The 13,017-nt window shown below is 41.4% G+C and overlaps 1 protein-coding gene across 5 annotated transcripts in view; it reads left to right on the top strand.

Annotated features, from left to right (window-relative positions):
• RFTN1 (raftlin, lipid raft linker 1) overlaps positions 1-13,017 on the top strand; it is a 119,191-nt gene that overhangs the window by 78,645 nt on the left and 27,529 nt on the right. For all 5 annotated transcript variants that reach the window (XM_054018067.1, XM_054018066.1, XM_054018065.1 and 2 more), the window contains exon 6: positions 2,397-2,600. In XM_054018067.1, coding sequence (XP_053874042.1) covers positions 2,397-2,600 — 204 coding nt within the window. The remainder of the gene's footprint in view (positions 1-2,396; positions 2,601-13,017) is intronic.

Consider the following 13,017-nt stretch of genomic DNA (forward strand, 5'->3'; position numbering starts at 1 on the left):
AAAACCAAATCAAAACAGCTACCTCCCTACTTCCCTTTATTTCCAAGTTTAAAAGTGTTATAGTTATCATATCCACAAAAACCTTTTCCATTTATTTCTACCTTTAATAATCATGTCCTGGTTTATCTCCAGATAGTTAACATCTTTCCTGATTTATTTATGTTCTCTGTTTATATGCTTTTTTGAGTATTATACCCTTTTGAGTCAACTTATCATCATTTTGTTCTTTCTAAACAAGTGGTGTGTAGTGAGTGAATTCCTGTTAACATCCCCTTGATGGTATTAATTTTGAGATATGTCTCTTCTCTGAATCTCCTTCCTCCAGGACCCATCAGCTGTTGTTTCCCAACCTTCCTTTACATAGTGTGACAAAGTTCCTCCTCTATCTTGGTGGGTCCTGCGCTTATTGGCGGATTTTCTTGCCTCAGAGATTCACCCTGTGGGTTGGGGAACAGCCCAGAAACCTTCCCCTCTGGAAGAACCCACAGTCCAGGTCAATTGGAAGGTTTGGGGGGAACCCAGGCCCGCCCTCTACTCCGGGTTCCAGCCCAGGACCCTGTGGACTGCAGCTGTCTATAGTGTCTCCTGTAACAGCTGCATGACAGCTACAACTCCCTGGGCTACTTCCCCATGGCCTCCTCCAAACACCTTCCTTTTTCTCACCACAGGACCTTCCTCCTGGTGTCCGATAACGCTTGTGCTCCTCAGTCTTCCAGCAGCACACCCTCTCACTCTCAGCTCCTTGCGCCTCTTGCTCCCAGCTCCCCACACTCACACCACAAACTGAAGTGAGCTCCTTTTAAAACCCAGGTGCCCTGATTAGCGTGCCTTAATTGATTCTAGCAGCTTCTTCTTAATTGGCTCCAAGTGTTCTAATTAGCCTGCCTGTCTTAACTGGTTCTAGCAGGTTCCTGATTACTCTAGTGCAGCCCCTGCTCTGGTCACTCAGGGAACAGAAAACTACTCATCCAGTGACCAGTATATTTGCCCTCTTCCAGACTCCTGTACCCCACTGGTCTGGGTCTGTCACAATAGAGAGAGTACTGAGCTCTTCTCTGAGGTACACTCTCTATACTTGATTAAGCCTTCATTCGCTTTTCGCTCCCCACCATGCTTACTTCAACCAGGCTTTAGCTAAGTCATCGGCATTGTAATCCTATGAACCTAGTTCCACCATCTGTGTTCACAGCAGTGACTTACTCTAAATTGTCTCTGTTTCCTTTGTGTTCTTTTAGTTCCACGATGAGGCCTCCATGAGAAAGAACTGTCAGAGTGACTCTCTCATAGTAACACCTGGGATTAGAAGATATTATCTTTACAATATAATATGAGATACTTCCAAGTTAATGGGCTGCCTGAATGTTTTATTATTTTTATTTCCTTTGAAAAAAAATCCGTTCAATTGGGGTCCATTCCTGCTGTGTTTGAAATCAATGGGAGCTTTACCGTTGACTTCACTAGGCCATTAATCGGGCCACTAATATGTAAAATAACAATATATGAATATTTTTCATTTTAGAAGTTTTACTGTTAAGTTAATGTTTCTTCCTTCCTGGGAATTTTATTATCTCTTTAGCTTCCACTTAGCCCCAATATTGCAGATCTCTGTGGTGATTTTGTTGTCTACAGAGACTTACCTAATGATGAGATTAAATTCATCGCTCCTCAGGTGGGCTGGAAGCTACATCACACACACCAATATCTAGCTAATGTCCTCATCTTTAGGGATCTTCACAATTCCACTTTTCCTTCCTATTCATCTGCTCATCTCTTACTGCTTTGCCTTTTCTCAGACCCATTTGGCCTCCATATTTGTTTGATCCACTGTGCATTCCTGATCTTGGCTCTCCCATTTGCCATTTCTGCGCGCAGCCCATATAACACCGAAATAAGTTATTTACTTCTTTAGAGGAAGGTCATATCATTGGAAATGTTACTTGCCCTAAATTTACAGTAAGATCTCAGATTTGAGCTATGTCCTTGATATCACAGTTAGTAGCTATCTCCTTTGTGGCGCATACACAAAGGCAAACAACTATACAATTTTGGTGAATTTGCTAATAATATATTCTACAATGATAAATTTTACTAGTAAAACTCATTTGTTTCTACTATGTTATTTATTTATGCTGGTCGACTGTCCCTCTGAGAGGGAGTTCCATATTACAACTAGTAAATATTTATATTATGATAAGGCCCCAGTCAGAATTTGGGACCCTGTTGTGCTGGGCGTTGTAAAAACACATAAAGGAGATGACCCTGCTCTGAAGAGTTACAATAGAATGACAAGCAGACAAAAGGGGAAGGATCTGATTATGATAGTTATAATAGGAAACAATAATTATAATATTACAATATATTTATTATAGTATTACTATTTAAAAACTTTTTTTTAGCAATGGAAATATTTGCTATCTTCAACAAGCCAAAGACCCAACAAAGATGCAGCCAGTACTATACTGTGATGATTCCTATGAAGATCTCCAGGAATGGGCAGACTGTCAACAGCTTAGAAGCAAATTGGCTGGAGCACATGACAGATCACTTCAGGAAAGGAGGCTTGCTGGTGAACGCCATCTTCAGCCTTGGAATGGTAAATGGTATGGAATTTACTGAAAGCACTACCCTGTGACTCTTTTTCCTTTTAAGGGGCTTACTGTAGTTGAAGAGAAGACATTTGGTAGGTGTTTTTAGGATAAGCCAAAGCAGCTTTTGTTTTTGATCAACCTATTTCAGTGATGGAAATAGCCAAGTACAGGAAATACTTTGGTGATTGAATGAGGAACCCTGAGATCATGCATTATATTTTATGTACATTGTAGAGATGCTTCTGCAATCGCAGAAGTATGCAAACACAGATAGCATCAGTTTATTTACACGAGTCAGTTTTTGATCTTTAATCTTTGAAGTTTTAACAAAGAATAGTCTGTTTTTTTAACTACACTCTGGAATCACATACCATACGTGCAGATTACTTGTAGATTTCACTCCCACAGCAGCTCGTGAAATAGTATCTCAACATTTTAAAGCAGTTGAAATAAACTAAGGGAAGCATTTCCTATAAACTGCTTTGCTGTACACTGCTTCTGGGTCTGAGTGTAGGTCACTGCAAAGACACTATTGATTCCGTTTATTCTTTATTTAATCAGTCTGTCTAGGTTCTTATGCAGCACCCATCACCTGAGTACTTCACAAAATTACAAAATGTACATATAAATCTCTCTTTTACTTTGCCTTCTCCGATCTGGAGTGTGTGATGGAGAAGCGAGGTGGTTCATTTATTTTGTTGATGTTACAGTAAGAAGAGTAGATCAAAGAAATGAGTGGTTTTGTTCTGAAAATTAAGCATCGTTGCCAGGATTTGAACCCTCCTCTCTCTTGGTTCCATAACCAGTACTTAGAATATAGTTGGCCACAATGCTTTACTTAAAGTCAAGCCCTCAGCCCTCTTACAGAGAGGGACAATATTAACTTAGGTGTTTAGGACCTAGGAAGGATGGGAAGGAAAAGACGGGCCAAGGGAGGGAAAATATTAGGACAAAAAAAATGTTCCAGACGTAGATAACAAACTAACTTTCCTGGAAGAATATGGTAGTAGTCCTCTCATGACTAGAGAAATAAGGGCCCGACCCTGTGAATGCTGAGTGCCTTCGCATTCTACTGACTTCACTGAGTTTGCTTAGCCACTCCTCAGTAGTAATTCACTGGATAGAGCACTGATTTGGGGGCACAAGGTTTGTGACAAAGTGAGACAAGGACTACTGCCAGAAGGTTTTCTTCCTCTTTTGCTGCAGGCAAAAGTCTCTTGGCCAATGATAAAACACAAAAAAATTAATGTATCCTGTTAAAATTCAATTGGGAAATTAACAGTCAGTCCTAATTTTTCATTCTGCAACAAATAGCAGCAAAGAGAAGGTCCAAAGTTCACACGATGGAATGCTTTCTCAGAGCTTCCTGGCAAGTCCTGTAATTGGTAGTTAACTTGCTTAGAAACAAATGGTCATTTATTTTGTGTATATAAAAATTGCAATTTATAAAGTATGAGTCACTGAGCCTGATATGCCTAATTATGTCTGCTTTTTAATGCAAGTATTTATTCCTGGCCCCTCATCAGTGTACTGTTAAACACAGCATATGAAAAGTATTCTTTTGTTATTTAAACATTAAAAGTGCTTTTACATAATATTGCTCTGGGGGAGGTTCATGCACTCAGATACTATGTTGGAATGCTTGGAAAATGCCTACACACAGCAGTGAAGAGGGATTAGAGGGTGAATCTTAAATGTTGGTTATTTTCTAAACAAACAGAATAGTACAGTTAGTTTAGAATTGTGTAAAAATGGCCAGATCCAGAGTTAAGCTAGAGTAAAGGTTGTAAACAGACCATTAATTTGCAATATTATTAGAATTTTATGATTGTGAAAGCAAAAAGTTTGAAAATCAAGAAAAAAGTATGGAAATAATGAATTTGGAACATTGTTGTTGACTCAACCTAAATGTCATGAGGCTTACAAATAGTCAGTATTGTGCCAACACCATCCTTAACTCTGCCGTTTATCCTTGATCGCTTTCAATTCCAGGCCATAGACCATCACTGTATAAACTGTGGCTAAACCCACTCCATAGCAGATGGAGGCCTGCCCTTTTACTACCTTTTATGGTAAAGGTCAAAGACTACAACATCTAGGTGTCCCTGCTTCTCCATGAGATGATAGCACTTGACTCCATCCATTTACTCTCCCAGTATTAGTCTGAAACCTCATATTCCAAACACAGATCAGAAGTCAAATTTTCTATATTTGTCCAGAACTAATGAGTTATGGTCCCTCCATATTCTAATCACCCTTCTAAGATGGGCTTGAAATCCTCCTGTACTTGAGGAAGGTTGGAAGTGTAGCTGAAGGTTATGTCTTTGGAGAACAAAAGACCATATTATTGTGATTCATATATAATATACAAAGATTTTCATGTGACAGCTAGTGCAATTCTTCCACCAGTAAGAAGAGGCTAGATGAAGGCAAATAGGGTCAGAGTTAAGTTTGTTTGATAATGGTGTTTGATACTTTAGATGAGTATTTCCAGATTTGATGTTGTTTAAGTTTTTTGTTGATGTACAGTCCTCAATTCTTAATTTTTCTACATTTACTTGTTACCTTAACTCTGAATTTCCAACTTTTGAACTTTTAAAAAATATCTACAATGTTTTAAAAAATAGAAGAATTGCTTGGAAAAACAAAATGTTTGGGACGTCACTGGTCACACTGGACAATAGTCAGTGCTAGTGTGGCTGTACTGACCTCAGTGGAGTTGGCTCAGGGATGCATTTGGCCTGTTATTTTCTGATATAATTAGCTAATGTGGCTGAGATTCTTGTCACTTATGCTGAGTGTGTGTGAGAGAGAGAGAGAGAGAGAGAGCTCAGCCAAAGGCTAACACACAGATCACGTGCCAAGTAGAGTTTATGCCAGTATGTTTTACTCAGTAAAAACAATAACAACATAAAGGTTAGCTTCATAGATGAGGTAGCATAATAGTTCAAAGACAGCAGTGGGAAAATTGTTGCCCACTAGTATAGCTGTCATGATAAAATAAGAAATCTTTTTCCATACCCTTCATTTAAATCACAAGCAAGAACATTACAGCAGCATTTTGCCAACAGACCTGCATCAAATATTTATACAGCCAAGTGAAAATAGCTTTTTGTGAACAGTGGGGGAGAATCTTTACCTTAATAAAAAATGCAGTGATAATGGGCCATTTGCTGGTGAAGGAGGGTGATTTAACCTTTGTATTCTGAGCCTTCACTCTGAGAAAGAATGAAGTTGCATGAGCTAAGAGAATGGAGAGAAAATGACACCATGAACCAGACAAAATCGAAACGTGGTTTGTTTTAATAGCATGACCAGCTGTGTGGCCCAATGAACTGTTGCTAATGGAAATGGCCCAATGTTTGATTGCAACACAGTGCTTGCTAACTTAGTATTTGAGAACTAACTGGGTGAATGTAATACTCTGACTTCCAAAAGATTAATCACACTAATGAAGAGATTATTGAAAGATGAGAAAAACACACAGGAATCAGGGAGATGTTAAAATGCTGGCATGGTAGATGGTGTAACTATTGCAGACTACTGCAGGAATTTTAAAGAGAGTCTTGTTGAGTGGCCTACAAAGTTTTGGATGGCTATTTTTCTAGACGAGACATGATGGTTCTGTCCCAGAACACACATGTGCTTGCACATTAGGGTATATACTTAGGGTATTTCTACAATGTCAAGCTGAAGATATAAATTCTAGCTCATGGCGACATACCCACACTAGCTCTGATAAAGTTAGTGTGCTAAAAATAGAGTGTAGCTGTGACAGTGCAAGCGGCAGGATAGGCTAGCCAACCCAAGTACATAACTGTCCAAGATGCTGGGAATGTGCTTGGGGTGTCTAGCAGGGCCGGCTTTAGGACCTGCGGGGCCCAATTTGAATACCCGGCGGCGCTCCAGGTCTTCCGCGGCACTGAAGGACCCCCTGCCCGCCGAAATACTGCTGAAGTGCCACTGAAGCCCTGGTGTCTAGCCCCTCCTGCTGCCCATGCCACTCTGGCCACACTCTATTTTTAGTGCACTAGATCGATCAGAGCTAGTGTGGGTATATCTCCTTGAGCTGGAATTTACAACTCCAGCTCGAAGTGTAGACATACCTTTAGTAGCTTCAATAGGTGGAGCTCATAGTACACTCCAGGGACTCCTTGCATCCCTCCATTTTCCCTGCCCACAAGCACCCTGTGTGTCTCCTTTGCATCGCCCTTTATTTCAGGGACTCCCTGCAACTCCCTCTTCCCCTTCCCATATGCCAGCAGTATCAGGTGTCCCCCATTCCCACCTCCCCCCATGGCAATGAGTCTGTGCCCCATACATTCTTCTTCCCCCCAACTCCATCGCAGGGTCCCCCTTTCTCTACCAATGCCACATGCTCTATGTGGATACACATGCCTACCTCTACCCTCCTTCCACCACATACCAGGGCACCTCTTCTTTCCCTGCACCCCATCCCACCACCATTATTATTTCTCTTCTTTCTGTCTGAGAGATAAGTCATTCAGGGTGTCAACATGTTAAATGCTATTGAGAGGGCAGGAAGAAATGAGATAGGGATATTGCTATGCTAGAAGTTTTTGATGGGTTCTATCAACTGATGTTTTTGATCCATAGATAATTACAGAGTGCTGTGGCTCTGCTAAACAGATGCCAGGGCTCTGTGTGTCCCCCATTTCTCCCCTTCCAGTTTTCTGATTTTCTCTCCCAAGTCAATAGGGTTCTGCCCTTTGATACCTGAAACATTCCCTGAAATTCTGGAATTGGTCAAAGATGGGGTTCAGAAGTTATTGCATTATAGACAGCCAAGAAAATGCCATCAGGCTGAGTGTATGCCCTTGCAAGCTCAGCCAACGATAGATTAATTTTCAAAGGGATGCATACTGTTTGGCTTCTTCTTAGCGTCTGCACAATGTGCTTTAGGTGACATGTGACCAGGATTTATCACCGAATTTGGTCCGCTGGTTGGATCATTAGCTTCCGTGGCTTGGGCTGGGTACTGATGGGGAGTGTGACATGAACACTGATCCAGGCCCCGCATACTGTTTATTTACATATGTGAATGCTGTGAATTGTGCATGAGTAGATTAATATGCAGTGGAATGAGGCACACATGATGATTTCAGAGTGGGCTCAGACGTGTGTGCTGGCTTGTTTTGAACCCTCAAGCATGGGTGGGTGAGCAGGTGGAGGCTCCACTTATGCAAGTGTATGAAAATGTATTTTATTGGATTTTTGTATAAACTAGAGTACACATAACCTGCACAAAGCATCTCCTGCCACACACAAGCTTTCTCTTGTATGATTTAGACCAGTGTATTGTTAGTTCATCTACAACTCTTTATTTCTTGGCTATCCCTGCCATTATGATCGCCTGTTGGGCATCCAAACAGTTGAGGGGTGACCAGATCTGTTCCTTTTAACAGAAGAGATTATTCTGTCTCTGTGGTTTCACAGACTTGTATCTTTTCAAAAACTTCAATCAAAAACATATACAACATTAACTCCATGTAAATCTGTTCCATGCCAAACTTATCGGACAGAGTCACAGATGTGGAAAATCCATTTCCAAGGTTTGAGAAGTGAAATAAATCCATGCCACAGGATTTTGGAGCTTTATTGCTATGCATTCCATTTTTTTCCCACTACTTTACATGGTTCTATTTATCCCTTAGTGTATTTATTCAGCTTCACTTAACCCCCTTCCTCTGTTTTTGGTACGACAATGTGGTAATCTGGCTAGTGGCTTTCTTTTGATGCTGCTTCATTGCCTCTGATATTGTCTACAGCTGGTGCTTTTTTGAACTTCAAGTAGTGTAACTGTTTATCTGTGGTGTTCCCCTTCTTTCCCCACCCCACCCTGCAAAAAAGATGGTTGCTTTATGCAAAGATGTTGTGCAGCTTGGCCCAGATAGAATAGATAAATTGCTGCTCCCAGTGGCAGGAAGGCGCAATAAAATGAGGTTTTCCTAATATTTGCTCTGAGTTGTGGGGGCATACTTCTAGGTACAGGCAGATCTTTTCCTTATATATACCTTCCCTCTTCTGTCTCACTGCTAAAATAGAATAGTAATAAGTAATATTAAAACCTTGCACTTACATAATGTTTTCTATCTGTAGGTCTCAGAGCTTTTGCAAAAGCAAGCATTATTATCCCCATTTTATAGATGGAGTAAATGAAAGGTTAAGTGACTTGCCTAAAGTCACAGAGTGAGTCAGATTGAAAGTCTGGGGTGGATTCTAGGTCTTTTATATATCAGCCTTGAGTCCCTTTCTCGGATCCCTGTCTTAAAAAATTAAAGTGTTTGTTTGAGCTTTGCCATTCATTCTGTTGCCGGACATAGATTTGGCATGTGCACTTTCTACATAAATTGGGTCATATTCTGCATCTAAATCTAAGTCCTACAAGTGCCATTTTTTAATGAAATATACAAGCTACTCCATGTGCATATACTGAGCTCTTGTCCGAGTCTCCACATTTTCTAACCTGTACCCCAGCTCCTTAGTCAGCTTGTTAGTTATTTATTAACAGAAATTTGCTTTCTTGTTTGAACAGAGTGATCCACTTGAGCCCAAAAAAGAGGTGCCTTTTGGACATTGCTTTGTAGTCCAGTTTGTCTAGTTTGAAGTCCAGTGTTTTAAGGACAGAATGTACAGATCAAGCTTAGAATCATAGAAGATTAGGGTTGGAAGAGACCTCAGGAGGTCATCTAGTCCAACCCCCTGCTCAAAGCAGGATCAACACCAACTAAATCATCCCAGCCAGGGCTTTGTCAAGCCAGGCCTTAAAAACCTCTATGGATGGAGATTCCACCACCTCCCTAGGTAACCCATTCCAGTGCTTCACCACCCTCCAATAAAATAGTTTTTCCTAATATCCAATCTAGACCTCTCCCCCAGCAACTTGAGACCATTGCTCCTTGTTCTGTCATCTGCCACCACCGAGAACAGCCTAGCTCCATCCTCTTGGAGCCCCCTTTCAGGTATTTGAAGGCTGCTATCAAAACTCCCCTCACTCTTCTGTTCTTCAGACTAAATAAGCCCTGTTCCCTCAGCCTCTCCTCATAAGTCATGTGCCCCAGCCCCTAATCATTTTCATTGCCCTCCGCTGGATTCTCTCCAATTTGTCCATATCCTTTCTGTAGTGGGGGGCCCAAAACTGGACGCAATACTCCAGATGTGGCTTCACCAGTGCCGAATAGAGGGGAATAATCATTTCCCTTGATCTGCTGGCAGTGCTCCTATTAATGCAGCCCAATATGCCATTAGCCTTCTTGGCAACAAGGGCACACAGTTGACTCATATCCAGCTTCTCATCCACTGTAATCTGCAGGTTCTTTTCAGCAGAACTGCCGCTTAGCCAGTCGGTACCCAGCCTGTAGCAGTGCATGGGATTCTTCCATCCTAAGTGCAGGACTCTGCACGTGTCCTTGTTGAACCTCATCAGATTTCTTTTGGCCCAATCCTCCAATTTGTCTAAGTCACTCAGGACCCTATCCCTACCCTCCAGCATATCTGCCTCTACCCCACCCCACCCCCCCGCTTAGTGTCATCCGTGAACTTGCTGAGGGTGCAATCCATCCCATCATCCAAATCATTAATGAAGATGTTGAACAAAACCGACACCAGGATCGACCCCTGGAGTACTCCGCATGATACCGCTGCCAACTAGACATCAAGCCGTTGATCACTACCCACTGAGCCAGACAATCTAGCCAGCTTTCTATCCACCTTATAGTCCATTTATCCAATCCATACTTCTTTAACTTGCTGGCAAGAATATTGTGGGAGACTGTATCAAAAGCTTTGCTAAAGTCAAGGTATATCATGTCCACCACTTTCCCCTTATCCACAGAGCCAGTTATCTCATCATAGAAGGCAATCAGGTTGGTCAGGCATGACTTGCCTTTGGTGAATCCATGCTGACTGTTGCTGATCACCTTCCTCTCCTCCAAGTGCTTCAAAATGGATTCCTTGAGGACCTGCTCCATGATTTTTCCAGGGACCAGATTCTCCTTCTTCCCTTTTTTAATCAAGCAACCCATGCTTCTTGGGACCCTTTTTTAATTCTAAAAGGGATTGCAGGGAGTCATTGGGGGGGTGGGGACAGAGGTAAGTGAGGAAAATGGCATGGTTCCTTGGTGCTTTTGGTCTCCCAACAGAATCCTAAAAGAAATCACTAACAGGATGCTTACATATTTCTTCTTTAGGCCTAAACTTACAAAAATAGCCTTCATTATTTTGGGTGTGAATAATTTGCACCTGCAGTTGCATTCGTTTAGAGCCTAATGATTTGATTGAATCTTTAAAAACAAAAACAAACAAAAAAAAAACAGTAATTCAGCATGTAAATAGGTACAATAACTGGTGCAAATGCCTACACCTGCAGTTCTTCACCGTGTAATTGTGGACACAGCTTGCAGTATTGAAGGCTTGCTAAAAACCTGGGCTTTACATTTTACCATAATAATCTGAACATGTAAGACGTTACCCCGAAGTAATATCTTCAAAAGATATAGAGCCAGATTGTGCCTGGCTTCTGTCTAAAATGATGCACAAAGGGAGAAGAAGGTTCAAGAAGCCCCCCTCTGGCCCCCAGCAGTTGAGCCCATGGTTTTATCATTGGCCTTTAAAAGAAGGCCACTGCCTTTGTCCAAATGGGTTGTGAGCTCTTCATTCATGTTAGTGTAATTGTCAAAGAAATGCTGTGTGGATAGTTTCTGTTCCCTCCGGGTAAATGTAGATGAATAAAGACCCCAACTAAAGGAAATAATAGAAGCCTTGACAAGGAACTAGACTGGAGTGGCCAACCTGTGGCTCCGGAGCCGCATGTGGCTCTTCAGAGGTTAATATGCGGCTCCTTATCTAGGCACTGATTCCAGGGCTGGAGCTATAGGCGCTAACTTTCCAATGTGGTGGGGGTGCTCACTGCTCAACCCCCTGCTCTGCCCCAAGCCCTGCCCCCACTCCTCCCCTTCTCCCAAGGCCCCTGACCCTTCCCCTGAGCCTTGCATGTCCTCGCTCCTGCCCCCTTCTCCCTCCCCCTCATAAGCCTCCTGCGCATGTGAAACAGCTGATTGCGGGGAAGGGGGGGTAGGCACTGATTGGTGGGGTGCTGCTGATGTATTACTGTGGCTCTTTGGCAATGTACATTGGTAAATTCTGGCTCCTTCTCAGGCTCAGGTTGGCCACCCCTGCACTAGACAATAAAAATAGGCGTTGGCTCAGACTGAAAACGTCTTTTCTAGCTCTAATTTGTATGGTTTACCTGTAATATTTCCAGTAGCAAATATGACAGAAACTAAAATCTTTTAATAACAGGTTTAACGAACAAAATATGCCCATGAAGTCACTATTCTATGGAGAATCCATCACTAGGTTTGCTTTTCTTTGGATGTGTGTGATTTTCATTAACTGTCATATTAGCTCTGTGTGATCTATTGGTTGGGCATATCTGGTTCCACTGCAAAACAACAAATCATGGCCATGTGCAGAAAATAATTTAATTTAAAATGAAAAGAAACTACGCTATAAAATGTCATTTTGGGGGAGGAGGGAAGGGGAGAACATGCGCAAGGTCCTTTATAATTAGTCATCCAAAATACATGTGTTATTTAGGAGCTATTTTAAGGCAGGCTGGCTGAAAACATGTTTTATTAAGCAATGTAAAAATAATTCACAGTACGTTATAGCATACACAGAGTAATCTTTTGTGATTGTTTTTGAAATATATGTTGATTGTTTCATAATTTAGATTATTTATCTTACAAGGAACAGTAACTCAATTGCTTCTCAATTGTGTATCTTACAAAATAGCTCCTTAATGGAGCACATACTGAAAAACACTAAAGAAAAGAATTGGTTAGTGACTTCTGCTTATGAGTACATGACTAAGGCCTGGGAGAACATGCTGCTAAAATTACTTACTAATGATCTATGAAAACCAAGAGACTGGCTGAACATGCAGTTATATATATGACTGAGAAGGGGTGGGGGATACTGGCCCTAGTGACCAAAATACTTTCATAATTCGTGCAATAGTTGTGAGCACATCTTTGCTCACACACAATCCTTAATTTGTAAAAAGCAACAGAGGGTCCTGTGGCACTTTTAAGACTAACAGAAGTATTGGGAGCATAAGCTTTTGTGGGTAAGAACCTCACTTCTTCAGATTCCCAGACTTCTGTTAGTCTTAAAGGTGCCACAGGACCCTCTGTTGCTTTTTACAGATTCAGACTAACACGGCTACCCCTCTGATACTTGAATCCTTAATGTGCATATGATAATAGTTACTTTGTGCATGTAGATCAGATAATTGTACTTGCAAGTGCATGTGGGATTACATGACTTGTGTGGACAAGTGGATGTATTCGTTAATATTGTAAGCATAAATAATGAGGCCTGTGAAAATTTGGCAATAAATATTATG

This window comes from Malaclemys terrapin, chromosome 2, assembly GCF_027887155.1.
Source record: "Malaclemys terrapin pileata isolate rMalTer1 chromosome 2, rMalTer1.hap1, whole genome shotgun sequence".
In the NCBI taxonomy this organism is placed as follows: domain Eukaryota; kingdom Metazoa; phylum Chordata; order Testudines; family Emydidae; genus Malaclemys; species Malaclemys terrapin.